General features: G+C 45.7%; 1 protein-coding gene across 1 annotated transcript in view; it reads right to left on the reverse strand.

Moving 5' to 3' along the window:
• HADHA (hydroxyacyl-CoA dehydrogenase trifunctional multienzyme complex subunit alpha) overlaps positions 1-15,530 on the reverse strand; it is a 59,880-nt gene extending 44,350 nt beyond the window's left edge. Inside the window, exons 1-2 of the mRNA XM_060754799.2 lie at positions 15,400-15,530; positions 1,002-1,043 (exon numbers count right to left, since the gene is read on the reverse strand). Coding sequence (XP_060610782.2) covers positions 1,002-1,043; positions 15,400-15,496 — 139 coding nt within the window. The 5' untranslated portion in view covers positions 15,497-15,530. The remainder of the gene's footprint in view (positions 1-1,001; positions 1,044-15,399) is intronic.
• Between the last annotated feature and the right edge of the window lie 175 nt (positions 15,531-15,705).

The following is a 15,705-nucleotide window of genomic DNA, read 5'->3' on the forward strand; positions in this document are numbered from 1 at the left end:
AAATATGCCTGTAGTTCACTCCTAGAATCAAAGAGTTGGAAGAGACCTCCTGGGCCATCCAGTCCAACCCCATTCTGCCAAGAAGCAGGAATATTGCATTCAAATCACCCCTGACAGATGGCCATCCAGCCTCTGTTTCAAAGCTTCCAAAGAAGGAGACTCTACCACACTCCCTCTGGGGCAGAGAGTTCCACTGCTGAACGGCTCTCACAGTCAGGAAGATCTTCCTCATGTTCAGAAGGAATCTCCTCTCTTGTAGTTTGAAGCCATTGTTCCACTGCGTCCTAGTCTCCAAGGAAGCAGAAAACAAGCTTGCTCCCTCCTCCTCCCTGTGGCTTCCTCTCACATATTTATACACGGCTATCATGTCTCCTCTCATCCTTCTCTTCTTCAGGCTAAACATGCTCAGCTCTTCAAGCCGCTCCTCATAGGGCTTGTTCTCCAGACCCTGGATCATTTCAGTTGCCCTCCTCTGGACACATTCCAGCTTGTCAATATCTCTCTTGAATTGTGGTGCCCAGAATTGGACACAATATTCCAGGTGTGGTCTAACCAAAGCAGAATAGAGCATGGGGAGCATTACTTCCCTAGATCTAGACACTAGGCTCCTCTTGATGCAGGCCAAAATCCCATTGGCTTTTTTTGCCGCCACATCCCATTCCTGGCTCATGTTTAACTTGTTGTCCACGAGGACTCCAAGATCTTTTTCACACGTACCGCTCTCGAGCCAGGTCTTCTCGTCCCCCATTCTGTCTCTTTGCATTTCATTTTTTCTGCCTAAGTGGAGTCTCTTGCATTTGTCCCTGTTGAACTTCATTTTGTTAGTTTTGGCCCATCTCTCTAACATCCTCCTGCTTTGCACATATGTGTCGTCATCCCCCCCCCCCCCAAACAGAGGAAAGCCATTCGCCCTTTGCCGGCTCTGCCTAAAGTGTTTAAATCAGAAGAGGAGGCCAATTATTATCTCAGCCAAGGAACCCAAATGGTGTCTTTCCACTTACATTTGAGAGGGGCGGAGGTGCTGAGGTTCCGGCAGGCATAGCCTAGAAGAAAGATTTCAAGAGTTAGCACACAAAAGTCCAAGCCTTAGGTTAAAAAGTCCAAGTAATTGTAGCCTTAGGTTAAAAAGCACCGGAAATGGGAACTTTAAACACTGTATGAAAACTTATCTGATTATATGCTGCAAAATTACATCACTGAAAGGAGAGTTAAATATACGAATGGACATCCAAAGGGAGTTGAAATGGAAAGGGCTTATTATAGCCACAGTGAAAGGGAAAGCAAAATACAAGGAATTGAATGAGACAATATTCATGGTTGGACAAATAAAACAATACATAGAGCAGAGGTACAATTGTTCCTGGAGGGAGGGAAGAGGGAAGGGGAAAACCTGGATAGGTACAAATAGTAGATAAATTAATTTGTTTATTTACAGAATTTACATTCCGCCCTTCTCACCCCGAAGGGGATTCAGAACAGCTCACAGAGTTAGCTGTTCTGAATGGTGCTGGACGGGGTCACACTCCCCCTAAAAGCTCAGGTACGCAGTCTGGGAGTTCTTCTGGATTCATCGCTGAGCCTGGAGCCCCAGGTTTCAGCGGTGGTCAAGGGAGCTTTCGCACAACTAACACAACAGTGCTGGCGTTGGCCTTTAAAGCCCTAAACGGTTCTGGCCCAACCTACCTATCCGAACGTATCTCTGCCTATCAGCCCACCAGGACCCTAAGATGTTCTGGGGAGGCCTTGCTCTCTATCCCGCCTGCTTCACAGGTGCGGCTGGCGGGGACGAGAGACAGGGCCTTTTCTGTGGTGGCCCCTCGGCTCTGGAACGCCCTTCCCATGGAGGTAAGATCAGCCTCCTCGCTGATGGTATTCCGAAGAAGACTAAAAACTTGGATGTTCAAGCAGGCATTTGGCTAATTCGGTGCAATGAATGTGTTGATTACGGATTGGTAATATGGATGATGCAATTGGACCACGATTTTAGTTAGGAGATGTATTGGATTGTGATTTCGTGTAATATTGTGTATTATGTTTTTTATGGTTTTAATTGTATACTGTGCACTGTATATTTTGTTGTAAACCGCGTTGAGTCGCCAATTAGGCTGAGAAACGGCGGTATACAAGGACAGTAAAGAAATAAATAAAACTTGTGCGCCAGCTGCGTCCGTACCTTGGGAAGGCTGACTTGGCCACGGTAGTACACGCTTTGGTTACATCCCGTTTGGATTACTGCAACGCTCTCTACGTGGGGCTGCCTCTGAAGACTGCCCGGAAGCTGCAGTTAGTCCAACGCGCGGCAGCCAGACTACTAACGGGTGCTGGGTACAGGGAGCACACAACTCCTTTGTTGCACCAGCTCCACTGGCTGCCGATTAGCTTCCGAGCACAATTCAAAGTGCTGGTTTTGACCTACAAAGCCCTAAACGACTCTGGCCCAGTTTACCTGTCCGAACGGATTCTCCCCTACAAACCATCAAGGTCCTTAAGATCGTCCGGGGGGGGGGGGGGCTGCTCTCGGTCCCACCACTGTCACAATCGCGGTTGGTGGGGACGAGAGACAGGGCCTTCTCGATGGTGGCCCCTCGGCTTTGGAATGCCCTCCCACAGGAGATTAGAACTGCCCCCTCCCTCCTGACGTTCAGAAAACTAACAAAGACCTGGCTTTGGGACCTGGCCTTTGATAACTGAGTCAATGTGGGCTTATATGGAAGGAGCACAACAAACTGTGAACTACTACTAATGTTCTGACGACCTGGCTTATATACAGGGTTAGTCAAAATGAATAGGCCAATAAGAAAATTAATTGTACCCGAATGTATGTTTACTGTAACCAAACCACAGCTACGTAGCGACAGATAAACTATCAAAGTTTTTTTTGAGCAACACACATGTACGTTAATGCCGCTAGGCGTCGCTAGGAGTCGCTGTTTTCAAAATGGCGGAATCAGGCAAAGAGAAGGCGTTTTGTGTGATGACATTTGCTAAAACAATGTCAGTAATTACGGTCCAGCGAGAATTTCGAGCCAAGTATGGCAAGGAACCACCTCATCGACATTCCATTGCGAGGTGGGTAAAGCAATTTGAGGAGACGGGCTGCTTATGCAAGGGTAAAACCACAGGACGACCGCGTGTCTCCGAAGACACAGTGGAATCCATTCTTGCATCCTTTCAACGAAGTCCCCAGAAGTCGACAAATTGTGTTTCCATGGAATTGAACGTTCCGCAAAAAACTGTGTGGCGCGTGTTACGCAAACGTTTGCAGTTCAAGCCGTATAAATTGCAAATGGTGCAGGCTTTGAAAAAAGGTGACTATTCGAAACGACACGAATCAATGCAGCGAAGACTAGAGGAGGAAGGCTTTGCCAACAGACTGGTCTTCAGTGACGAGGCAACGTTTCACCTGTGCGGGAAGGTCAATAGGCATAATCTACGCTTTTGGGGATCTGAAAATCCTCATGCCGTATTGGAACATGTAAGGGATTCGCCGAAGGTAAACGTTTTCTGTGCAATAACCAACCGTCACGTGTTTGGCCCATTCTTTTTCGCGGAGAAACAGGCATAGTGTACGCTGACATGTTGTCTGAATGGTTGATGCCACAGTTAGAAGAGAAAGTGCCCGATTTCGTATTCCAACAGGACGGTGCCCCTCCGCATTGGCACAACAGTGTACGCGAGTACCTCAACGAACACCTTCCCAGACGTTGGATTGGCCGTGCTGGAGTGACTGATCTTCCATTCCTCCTGTGGCCCCCCAGGTCCCCCGACCTCACACCATGCGACTTTTCTCTCTGGGGGTATGTGAAAGACACTGTGTTCCGACCTCCATTACCGCTGACCTTGGACGACTTAAAACAGCGCATATGTGCTGCATTCGATGCCATTACGTCGGATGTGCTGCAACGGATGTGGAATGAACTGGACTATCGCTTGGACGTCTGCCGTGTCACACGGGGCGCCCATATCGAACATCTCTGAAGGTGAGACAAAACTTTGATAATTTATCTGTCGATACGTAGATGTAGTTTGGTTACATTAAACATACATTCGTCTAAAATTAATTTTCTTATTGGCCTATTCATTTCGACTAACCCTGTATATCTGTGATGTTGATGATGTATATTGTATACTGTTCATTGAAATATGTTTTTAATGTTTTTTGATAATGCATTGTGTGTTGTAATTTTGTATTTGACACATGTTGTGAACCGAATCTGAGTCCCTCTCGAGGTGAGAAGATCGGTATAAAAAACCTCTAAATAAATAAATAATAAATATGCACAGCAAACATTCAATGCCGTTAAGCAGCCAGGACAGACAACAGATAGAGATATTTTCCCCCAACTTCAGCGTCCAAATGTCTCCAGTATTTTCTCTTGCTCATGGGAGTCCTGTATGGCAAGTTTAGTTCAATTCAATTGTTGGTGAAGTTCAGAATGCTCTTTGGTGGCAGGTGAATTATACATCCAAGCAACTGCAACTCCCAAATGTCAGGGTCTTTTTCCCCAAACTAATGTTAGTGGGTCTGATGTGATCAATAAGGATGAGGTGCAAAATGGAGACACTTTGGACAATAAGGTTACTGCAGACACTGATCAGTGGAAAGTTCTCATGAGAAAGTTTCTGTCAGAGCAAGGGAAGAAAGTTTACTCCCTTCTGCCGGCTCAGGTTTGCAAGATAGTTTCACACTTGCTGCAGTGAATGAGGAGATAGATAAGAGCAGTCGCCGTCTGGAAATCAGCCAGAACTGTAGAGAGGCCCATTGTTTACACAGGTCAGAAAGAATTTGGCAGTTAAGGCCAAAAACTGGGGGGAATAGAAACCAGTTTTTGGGACTTAAATTGAGCCCTTAGAGAATCTTCTTCAGATCAGGCATCATTTGGAATCAAGCTCAAGTCTCCTGGAAATTCTGGTTTCAAGTGGCTTCGTCTCTAAGGATATATCTAGCTTTTCAAGTGGATTAGCAGTGGCTAGTCTGTTCATGGTTTTCTATTGAATACTTTTTGGTTATTCACTGCACTGGGATTATTTCTGCAACTTCTTTGTTTTTCCTAGGTTTGGACACTGCTTATATTACTGCTTTATTTGGTTATTTGCTTTTGGACTTCTACCTATTTTATAATCATATCTTTTATTGGCTCCAGTTATCTATGTATATAATAAAAGTCAGCATTTGTATGTGGAGGGAGAACGCTGTATGTGGCAGCTTTCTGTTTGGCTCCCACTTTCACAGGCCACTGTGACCAGCATGGGTGACGGACCTGGATAAAACTTGGCATACATAACCCCCTTTACGTCCTGGTGAGGTTTGGGGGAGGATGGACAAAGGCTGATGGGATTTGTAGTACTTTCAAACAATCAGTTCCCACAGATCACTTTGGCCCCCAAAAATGACCAATAAAGACCAAACTTGCCACACAGAGCCCCCATGACCCATTCTACATCCTACTGCAGTTTGGAGGAGGGCAGACCATGGATGATGGGACTTGAAGTACCTCCACTCACTTCCCGAGACTGCTGCGACCCTCATCCAATGACCAATCAAGACCAAACTTGGCGCACATAATCCCCATGACCCCCTTTATGTCCTGGTGAGGTTTGGGGGAGGACAGACAATGGATGATGGGATTTTTAGTACTTTCCCACTCTTTGGTTCCCACAGACCAAACTTGGCACACAGAGCCCTCATGACCCACTCTATATCCTGGTGCAATTTGGAGGCGGATGGGACTTGAAGTACCTTCACTCACTTCCCGAGATCGCTGTGACCCTTATCCAATGACTTATCAAGACCAGACTTGGCACACAGAGCCCTCATGACCCACTCTACATCCTGGTGCGGTTTGGAGGAGGATGGGACTTGAAGTACCTTCACTCACTTCCCGAGACCGCTGTGACCCTCATCCAATGATTGATCAAGACCAGACTTGGCACACAGAGCCCCCATCACCCACTCTACAGCCTGGTGCTGTTTGGAGGTGGATAAACCATGGACGATGTGACTCACAGTACCTTCACTAACTTCCTGAGAGCACTGCGAGCCACATAAATGACTGAGAAAGACCAACCTTGGCACACAATGCCGTTCTCAAATTACCCGGGCAGTGCCGGGTCCCCAAGCTAGTTCTTCAATAAAGAAGGACTCTTCCTTCATTCAAGGTGTGATGTGATTAATGATTAGAGGGCTCTGTTCCTGCTCTAGGGTGCAACACTAACTTTTCAAAACCAGACACTGTCTTCTCGGCACTTCTCTCACGTTAATTTCTGGGCATTTATGGCACTTCACCCACATTGCCCACCCTTGTCCTGGAGCCTCAGCACAAGCTGTCTTTGCTGCCCAGGCGGTTTTTCAAGTGAGAAATGTGTGGGCAGCCAGGAACAGATTTCTGATAGCTGTGGGAGTGGACTGCTAGTGTAGAGTAGAAATTCAGCATAGAGAGAATGCAACATGCCCTTCTGGCATGAATAGAGTGCAAGAGATGCTTTTGCACAAAGGGCAGCCATGAGAGAATGCTAAACAACCTCACTGCTTCCCTTTAACCATCTATATAAATAAAAATGTAATGTTTGTTTGTGGGATTCACAGAACTCAAAAACCACTGGGGGAATTGACACCAAATTTGGTCACAATACACCTAACAACCCAATGTATGTCCTTCACTCATAAAAACACTGTAAAACACAACAGAAGGGACTTTAAAAGCCCCAAAAAGCTAAATGATAAAAGGCTAAATGACAATACAGAAAAAAGGAAGAAAGAGGGAGGGAAGGGGAGAATAGAAAGAAAGAAAGAAAGAAGGAAAGGAAGAAGGAAAGGGAGAAGGAAGCATGGAAGCAAAGAGAGAAGGAAGGAAGGAACGAGATAGAAAAGGAAGAAAGGAGAGAAAGAGGGAGGGAAAGAAAAAGGGGGAAAGAAGAAAGGAAAGTTAGAGAAGGAAGGAAGGAGAGAAGGAAAGAAAAAAGGGAAAGAAGGAAGGAAAGGTAGAATGAAGCATGGAAGCAAAGAGAGAACGAAGGGAAGAGGTAGAGAAGGAAGAAAGGAGAGAAAGAGGGAGGGAAAGAAAAAGGGGGAAGGAAGGAAAGTTAGAGACGGAAGGAGAGAAGGAAAGAAAAAAGGAAAAGAAGGAAGGAAAGGGAGAAGGAAGCATGGAAGCAAAGAGAGAATGAAGGGAAGAGGTAGAGAAGGAAGAAAGGAGAGAAAGAGGGAGGGAAAGAAAAAGAGGGAAAGAAGGAAAATTAGAGAAGGAAGGAAGGAGAAAAGGAAAGAAAAAAGGGAAAGAAGGAAGGAAAGGGAGAAGGAAGCATGGAAGCAAAGAGAGAAGGAAGGAAGGAAAGAGAGAGAGGGAGGAAAGGAGAGAAAGAGGGAGGGAAAGAAAAAGGGGGAAGGAAGGAAAGTTAGAAAAGGAAGGAAGGAGAGAAGGAAAGAAAAAAGGGAAAGAAGAAAGGAAAGAGGGAGTGAAGGAAGGGGGGAAGATGTAGAGAAAGAGGGAGGGAAGGAAAGAAGTAAAGAGAGAATAATAATAATAATAATAATAATAATAATAATAATGTTTTTATTTAATACCCCACCACCATCTCCCCAGTGGGGACTCGGGGCGGCTTACATGAGGCCAAGCCCAACAGCGTATTACAATAAAGTAAAATCAAAACACAATAACAACACAGTAAAATACATACAACATATGAGTACAAAGACGATAAAGCAAAATCATACACAGTAAAATAACATAACATAACAATGAGCAAGATAAAACTAAGATACTAAAATACTAAAATCAGGATGAGAAAGGGATGGAGCAGATTGTTTGTGGGGGAGAAACTCGTAAAGGAACGGGGTCATAAATATAGACCTTCATACAGGTGGGGTAATATAGGAAGAAAAGAGAGACAGAAGAACAGCAAGAAAAAGGGGGAAGGAAGGAACGAGATAGAGAAGGAAGGAAGAAAAGAAGGAAAGACGGGAAGGAAGGAAGGAAAGAGGGAGTGAAGTAGAGAAAGAGGGAAGGTTGGCCACAGCAAAGTGTGGCGGGTACAGCTAGTCAATAGCTAAAAAAACAAGAGGAACTTCACTTGGGTCCCCACAACTCAGTGGTTCTCAACCTGTGGTTCCCCAGGTGTTTTGGCCTACAACTCCCAGAAATCTCAGCCAGTTGACTAGCTGTTAGGATTTCTGGGAGTTGAGGACCACGGCCATAACTGATCACATGAGCAAAAGGTCTTTGAGAGAGCTCTTTTCCTTTGAGTTGAGGCCAGGCATCTTTCTGTTATCTACATAGACCTTGCCCTTGCAAAGACCTTTGGCAAGACGTTTGGTGATAAACTGGACGGTCAACACAATGGTCAGCTCTGTCCACAGCACATCAAGAGGGAGGGGAGCCCATCCAAGGCACCTATGATGTGACCAGAAGGTTTCCCATCAGAACCATTCCTCTTTTGGGGCGCAAAACACAGCACCTCTTCGCACACTGTTGCACTGAACAAAAGCCAGTTGATACAGCTTTTGCTTTTGGGTTTAACTCCCAAGAAGGCAGGAATTGTGTCCAAAATATTATCCCATTATTACCCCTTCTAAATTCATTAACGTTTTTCAACTTTGTGAAATTACACCATGCATATCACCCTTTTTCAGCCCCAGAGAGAGAGAGAGAAATAGACTAACTTCCTTTGAGTAAATCTAGTGTAAGAGAAGTCTGCCATAAGTTGGAGTTATTTATTTATTTCGTATCTAAAGCATTGCATAAATTAGTATAAAACTGATAAAAATAGAAGGTGCACAGGCAGCTAAAAACCTTTTCACCAAAAACAGGCAACAGCAACAGCATTGTCTGTAGCCTCCAACAATTCCTCCTCTATACAGGAGATGGTGGCGGGGTATAAATAAAGATTATTATTATTATTATTATTATTATTATTATTATTATTCACTAGGCAGGGCAGAGTGGACAAGCATACAGATGCGGAGTTGTCTGTTCTGCTCCACAGTCACACAAGGTTTGGGATTCTTTTAAGTGGGGGACATGGAAAGAACCTCCTTGAAGACTGAGTAAATACAGTCGGGTGTCCTCCGGGCAATGTTTCTCGTAAACGACTCATCTTTCCAAATCCAAAAACATTGCTTTTAAACATTTCATAGAATCAAATCATAGAATCAAAGAGTTGGAAGAGACCTCCTGGGCCATCCAGTCCAACCCCATTCTGCCAAGAAGCAGGAATATTGCATTCAAATCACCCCTGAGAGGCTGGATGGCCATCTGTCAGGGGTGATTTGAATGCAATATTCCTGCTTCTTGGCAGAATGGGGTTGGACTGGGTGGCCCAGGAGGTCTCTTCCAACTCTTTGATTCTATGATTTGAAAGTTAGAGTTGACTTGAAAGCACGCAGCAACAATGCAATGCCCTTTGTCACCAAAAATTTACTTTCTAATTTTTGCAGACATTCATTTTGCACCCTGAATCCAAAGATCTCCCAGTACTCAGATTCCCATTGGGTTTGCATTGTGTCATCCTGATGCCCTGAATCCTAGCCTGGCTGCTTAATACCTTGATCCTCCACCCTGCCGTTTCGCAACGCCCAGGGATCTCCACGTGGACAGGGTTCAAAAAGGCCAAGCCTTTCGCAAGAGAGGCACGTGAGGCTGGGGGGCGGGATGCCACCGTGCCCTTTGGCCCACATACCGCTGGGTGGAACGCCAGGGACCTTTCACCCAAATCCCCAGAAGGCAAGGCAGGTTGGCAGCCAGGAAGAAAGGGCACTCCTGCAAATGCCCGGGAACCAGAGAGCCTGCACATCTTGCTAAACTCTGGAGCAGCCGATATACGATGGGCACTTCTGCAGAAACCAAGAGAGCCTGCACATCTTGCTAAATTCTGGAGCAGCCTGCAAACTGTACCAGAAGGTCTTCAGCGACATCAAATATTTCACACACAAGCCGACACCGAAACCCTCGCTTGTGTAATCTGAAAGGATTGCAAGAATGCACACTGGATTCTGAAGGAGTCCTTGTTTCAGCAGCACGACATGATCTTGCACTCACTGATGCACCCAAGACTCCTCGCTCTCAGATCCCAAGGGCCATGTAGTCCAACTCGCTACCAGTTGTGGAATGCAATAGTTTTGAACATAAACCAAATGGAGCCACTGCCTTGATGATGATGATGATGATTATTATTAACTTTATTTGTACCCTGCTACCATCTCCCCAAGGGACTCAGTGCGGCTTACATGAGGCCAAGCCCAAACACAACAATACAAGCAATAAAACAACAATACAAGCAATTAAAAACATAGACAATAAAATAAACAACATTATCAAAAAACAACACATAATTAAAAATAGAGGGAGGCCAAATGTAAAGTTAAAATTGGAGATATGCTGGGACATGAACGGAAGATGATACTGGTGTTTATGGAAGGGCATACGAGCAGACTTAGAAAATGTAAAGTGCTTTGGAGGACAAAGAGCTATGAGAAAATTATTCCAGGAAGGCACACTGGAACAGCCACGTCTTCAAGCTCCTCCTGAAGGCTGCCAAGATTGGAGCCTGTCTGATGTCTTTAGGGAGTGAGTTCCAAAGTCGAGGGGCCACCACCGAAAAGGCCCCCTCTCTCGTCCCCACCAATCGCGCCTGCGGATGCTGGTGGGATCGAGAGCAGGGCCTCGCCAGATGATCGAAGAGATCGTGTGGGTTCGTATACAGAGATACGGTCACGCAGGTAGGTGGGTCCCAAACCGTTTAGGGCTTTGTAGGTAAGAACCTGCACCTTGAATTGGGTCCGGTAGATGAAAGGCAGCCAGTGGAGCTCCTTAAACAGGAGGGATGACCTCTCTCTGTAAGGAGCCCCGGTAAACAACCTGGCTGCCGCTCGTTGGATCATCTGAAATTTCCGGGCCGTTTTCAAGGGCAGCCCTACGTAAAGTGCACTGATGTCTACCCTTTGCTCTTATCTTTGTGTGCAATTGCATTTTGGTTTCAAGTCTTCTGTATAAACTACCTTGAGTGTGGTTTATACTAAAGGACCATCAAAACAGCCCAAGTGACACAAACACATGCAGACCTGATGAAGCAAAGCAGAGAATAGGGGGGTGGGGCAGCATGTGTCCAAGGACTTTGCTTTTGGAGTCTTTGCTATCAAGGAACTCACTGTTTACTGACCAGTCTTGCAAAACCCCATTCCAGGCTGGAGAGGGCTGTACTTTGGCCAGGAAAGCTTCCCTTCAATCCCAAGCCCTGCTCCTTCCAGGTGTAATGGGACACCACACCTTAGAAATCATCTTGGAAGGCAAAGGTTGTTTCTCTATTCTGCTCTCATCACCTTCAGATGATCAACCAGGGATAATTCATTGTCGAATGCTTTCATGGCCGGAATCACTGGGTTGTTGTAGGTTTTTCAGGCTATATGGCCATGTGCCAGAAGCATTCTCTCCTGACGTTTCTCCTGCATCTATGGCGAACATCCTCTGAAAAACCTACAACCACCCAACCATGGATAACTTTCTTCCATGCTCCTCCGGAAAGAATAAGGTGCTATAAGGTCTGCACCTTGGCACCCACTATACTAAACACTGGAACAGGCTGACAACTGTTTCCCATAAAAAAGGCCTCCCAGACATTATTTGAGCAGATCTAAATGTAATATTACTAATAATATTACAGTATAATGTTATAGTACAATGTAATATATAATATTAATATTGTGCTATAGTAATAATATAATATATTGTATTTACTTTTTACTTCTAAGCTGCTCTGACTCCCCTTTGGTGTGAGAAGGGCGGAATATAAATATTGTGAATAAATAAATAAATAAATAGAGGAAAATGTTTAACGCACATGCCCACACCAAAAGCCCCACTCATGTGATCTAAAAGGAGTGCAAGCAGGCACAGTGGAGTGTTTCAGCAACCCTAAATAAGTTTGCATTAAAAGGGAAACCCAAACTTGCTCTCTTTCAGCAGAGATCCAAATTCACTCCAAAAGACAGAGCAGCAGTTACGCCTGGCATTCGGGTATCACAAGGGACTGCCACCATTTATATCCAGTTTCTATTTTCTGAATCCTCAGTCTGACAAGGCTACATGTAAGCAACTCTACGGCAACGACACTGCCTTGTGGCAAGTATCTAAACACTTTCACAGAAGCATACGAGAAACTCGGCCTGTCGTTGACCATCGAGAAAACCAAAGTGCTCTTCCATCAGTCACCAGCCAATCCCTCTCCAAGGCCAGAGATACAGCTTAATGGTGTAACATTAGAAAATGTTGACCATTTCCGCTCCCTTGGCAGCCACCTCTCCACCAAAGTCAACATCAACACCGAAATGCAACACTACCTGAGCTCTGCGAGTGCAGCATATTTCCGAAGGAAGCAGAGAGTGTTTGAGGACCGGGACATCCTTAAGGAGACCAAGGCGCTTGTTTATAAAGCTATTGTCCACCCAACCCTGCTATACGCCTGTGAGACGTGGACTGTCTACAGACATCAACATTTTACACTGAAATACAACACCACCTGAGCTCTGCGAGTGCAGCATTTTTCCGAATGAAGCAGAGAGTGTTTGAGGACCGGGACATCCATAGGGATACCAAGGCGCTTGTTAATAAAGCTACTGTCCTTCCAACCCTGCTATATGCCTGTGAGACGTGGACTGTCTACACATGTCAACATTTTACACTGAAATACAACACCACCTGAGCTCTGCAAGTGAAGCATATTTCTGAATGAAGCAGAGAGTGTTTGAGGATTGGGACAACAAGGGATACCAAGGGGCTTGTTTATAAAGCTATTGTCCTCCCAACCCTGCCATATGCCTGTGAGATGTGGACTGTCTACAGATGTCAACATTGACACTGAAATACAATAACACCTGAGCTCTGTGAGTGCAGCGTTTTCCTGAGTGAAGCAGAGAGTGTTTGAGAACCAGGTCATCTGTAGGGAGACCAAAGGGCTTGTTTATAAAGCAATTGTCCTCCCAACCCTGCTTTACGCCTATGAGATGTAGACTGTCTACAGATGTCAACATTGACACTGAAATACAATAACACCTGAGCTCTGTGAGTGCAGCGTTTTCCTGAGTGAAGCAGAGAGTGTTTGAGGACCGGGTCATCTGTAGGGAAACTAAAGGGCTTGTTTATAAAGCTATTGTCCTCCCAACCCTGCCATACGCCTATGAGACGTAGACTGTCTACAGATGTCAACATTGACACTGAAATACAGTAACACCTGAGCTCTGTGAGTGCAGCGTTTTCCTGAGTGAAGCAGAGAGTGTTTGAGGACCGGGTCATCTGTAGGGAAACTAAAGGGCTTGTTTATAAAGCTATTGTCCTCCTAACCCTGCTATATGCCTGCGAAACGTGGACTGTCTACAGACGTCACATGCAACTTCTGGAACGATTCCATCAGCACTGCCTCCGAAAAACCCTGTAAATTTCCGCCCTGAGTCCCCTGCGGGGTGAGAAGGGTGGAATATAAAAGCTGTAAATAAATAAATAAATGCTTGCCATAGGTGCAGGCGAAACGTCAGGAGAAAATGCTTCTACAACTTGGCCATATAGCCCAAAAAAACCTACAACAGCACACTGAACTCAGATAACCCAGTTCAAAGAAGATATTGTGGGTTATTGTTGTCTGGGAAGGCCCGGCTCTCGGTCCCACCTGTGTCACAAGTACATCTGACAGGGACAAGAGACAGGGCCTTCTCAGTGGTGGCCTCTTGGCTGTGGAACACCCTTTCTACAGATATTAGAACGGCCCCCTCCTTGTTATCGTTCCAGAGGAAATAGAAGACCTGGTTGTTCGAGCAGGCATTTGAATAGGCAGTGTAAAGAATATAGGAATATGGAACAATTGGGTGATGGAACTGGATCTTGATTCTAATTATGAGACGCTAATGAGATGTTTATTGATGTATAATTGATTGTTTAATATGCTACTGTTTCAATTGTTTTTAACTGTTTTATGTTGTGCTGAGCATTGCATTTTTGCTATTGTTAACCGCTTTGAGTCGCCCGAGGGCTGAGAAAAGCAGTATACAAATATAGTAAGAATGGGGCTGGGCTGGATGGCCTTTGGGGTTCCCCTTCCCACTTACGGGTTCTATATGAATTTATAGCCTCACTTCCACAATAAAGGTAATGACTCTGAGGCTGGGTGGCTCTCTGTCATGAAATATCTCTGGCGGAAAGGGGGTGCACTTGATTCTTTGGTCCTTGCTGCCTGACTGGATGGCCATCTATGGGGAGGGATTGGATGGTGCCTTCCTTCATGGCAGAATGGGGCTGGGCTGGATGGCCTTTGGGGTCCCCTTCCCACTTTTGGGTTCTGTATGAATCCATAGCCTCACTTTACCTAACGATTCTGAGGCTGGATGGCCCTCTGTCATGAAATATCTCTGGCGAAAAGGGAACTTGCTGCATATATAATAATAATATCTATGGCTGGATGGGATTGGATGGTGCCTTCATTCATGGCAGAATGGGGCTGAACTATAGATATATATGCGATATCTATGGCTGGATGGCCATCTGTCGGAGGGATTGAATGGTGCCTTCATTCATGGCAGAATGATATATATAAAATGATATCTATGGCTGGATGGCCATCTGTTAGGAGGGATTGAATGGTACCTTCCCTCATGGCAGAATGGGGCTGGACTATCTATATAATAATATCTATGGCTGGATGGCCATCTGTTGGGAGGGATTGGATGGTGCCTTCATTCATGGCAGAATGGGTCTGGACTATATATATATATATATATATAATCATATCTATGGCTGGATGGCCATCTGTCAGGGAGGATTGAATGGTACCTTCCTTCATGGCAGAATGGGGCTGGACTACACACACACACACATATATATATAATCCTATCTATGGCTGGATGGCCATCTGTGGGGAGGGATTGAATAGTGCCTTCATTCATGGCAGAATGGGGCTGGACTATAGATATATATAATCCTATCTATGGCTGGATGGCCATCTGTGGGGAAGGATTGAATGGTGCCTTCATTCATGTCAGAATGATATATATATATATATATATATATATATAATCATATCTCTGGCTGGATGGCCATCTGTGGGGAGGGATTGGATGGTGCCTTCATTCATGTCAGATATACATATATATGTAATGATATCTCTGGCTGGATGGCCATCTGTGAGGAGGGATTGAATGGTGCCTCCATTCATGTCAGAATTATTATATATATAAATGATATCTATGGCTAGATGGCCATCTGTGGGGAAGGATTGGATGGTGCCTTGGGGCTGGACTATATATATAATCCTATCTCTGGCTGGGTGGCCATCTGCGGGGAGGGATTGAATGGTGCCTTCTTCCCTCCCGGCCTTCCTTCCCGCTCCCTCCCCGGCCTGCCCTTCTCTTCTCCTCCTCACCGGCGGGGCGCCGTCCTCCTCCCGGGGCGGGCGCGTACTTGGCGGCGAAGGCGGCAAAGCGCGCCCACCTCCCGCTGGCCCTGACCGCAGCCGCCATCTTGGAGGTCGAGCGCCGACTGGGAACGCCAGGGGGCCTTCCGCGCTTTACGGCCTCCCTTTCCTCCAGGAAGGGGCTGTCTATTCTATCGCCTGCGTGGAAATCCCAGAGTGGGTGCCTTTCTTCGCGCCGATGCCGTGGCCGGGCTGTCCTCTACCACGAAACCTCCCTTCTCCTTCTTCTCCCAGGCTTCTTTCAGAAGAAAAGCA

This window comes from Anolis sagrei, chromosome 1 (genome assembly GCF_037176765.1).
Source record: "Anolis sagrei isolate rAnoSag1 chromosome 1, rAnoSag1.mat, whole genome shotgun sequence".
In the NCBI taxonomy this organism is placed as follows: Eukaryota; Metazoa; Chordata; class Lepidosauria; order Squamata; family Dactyloidae; genus Anolis; species Anolis sagrei.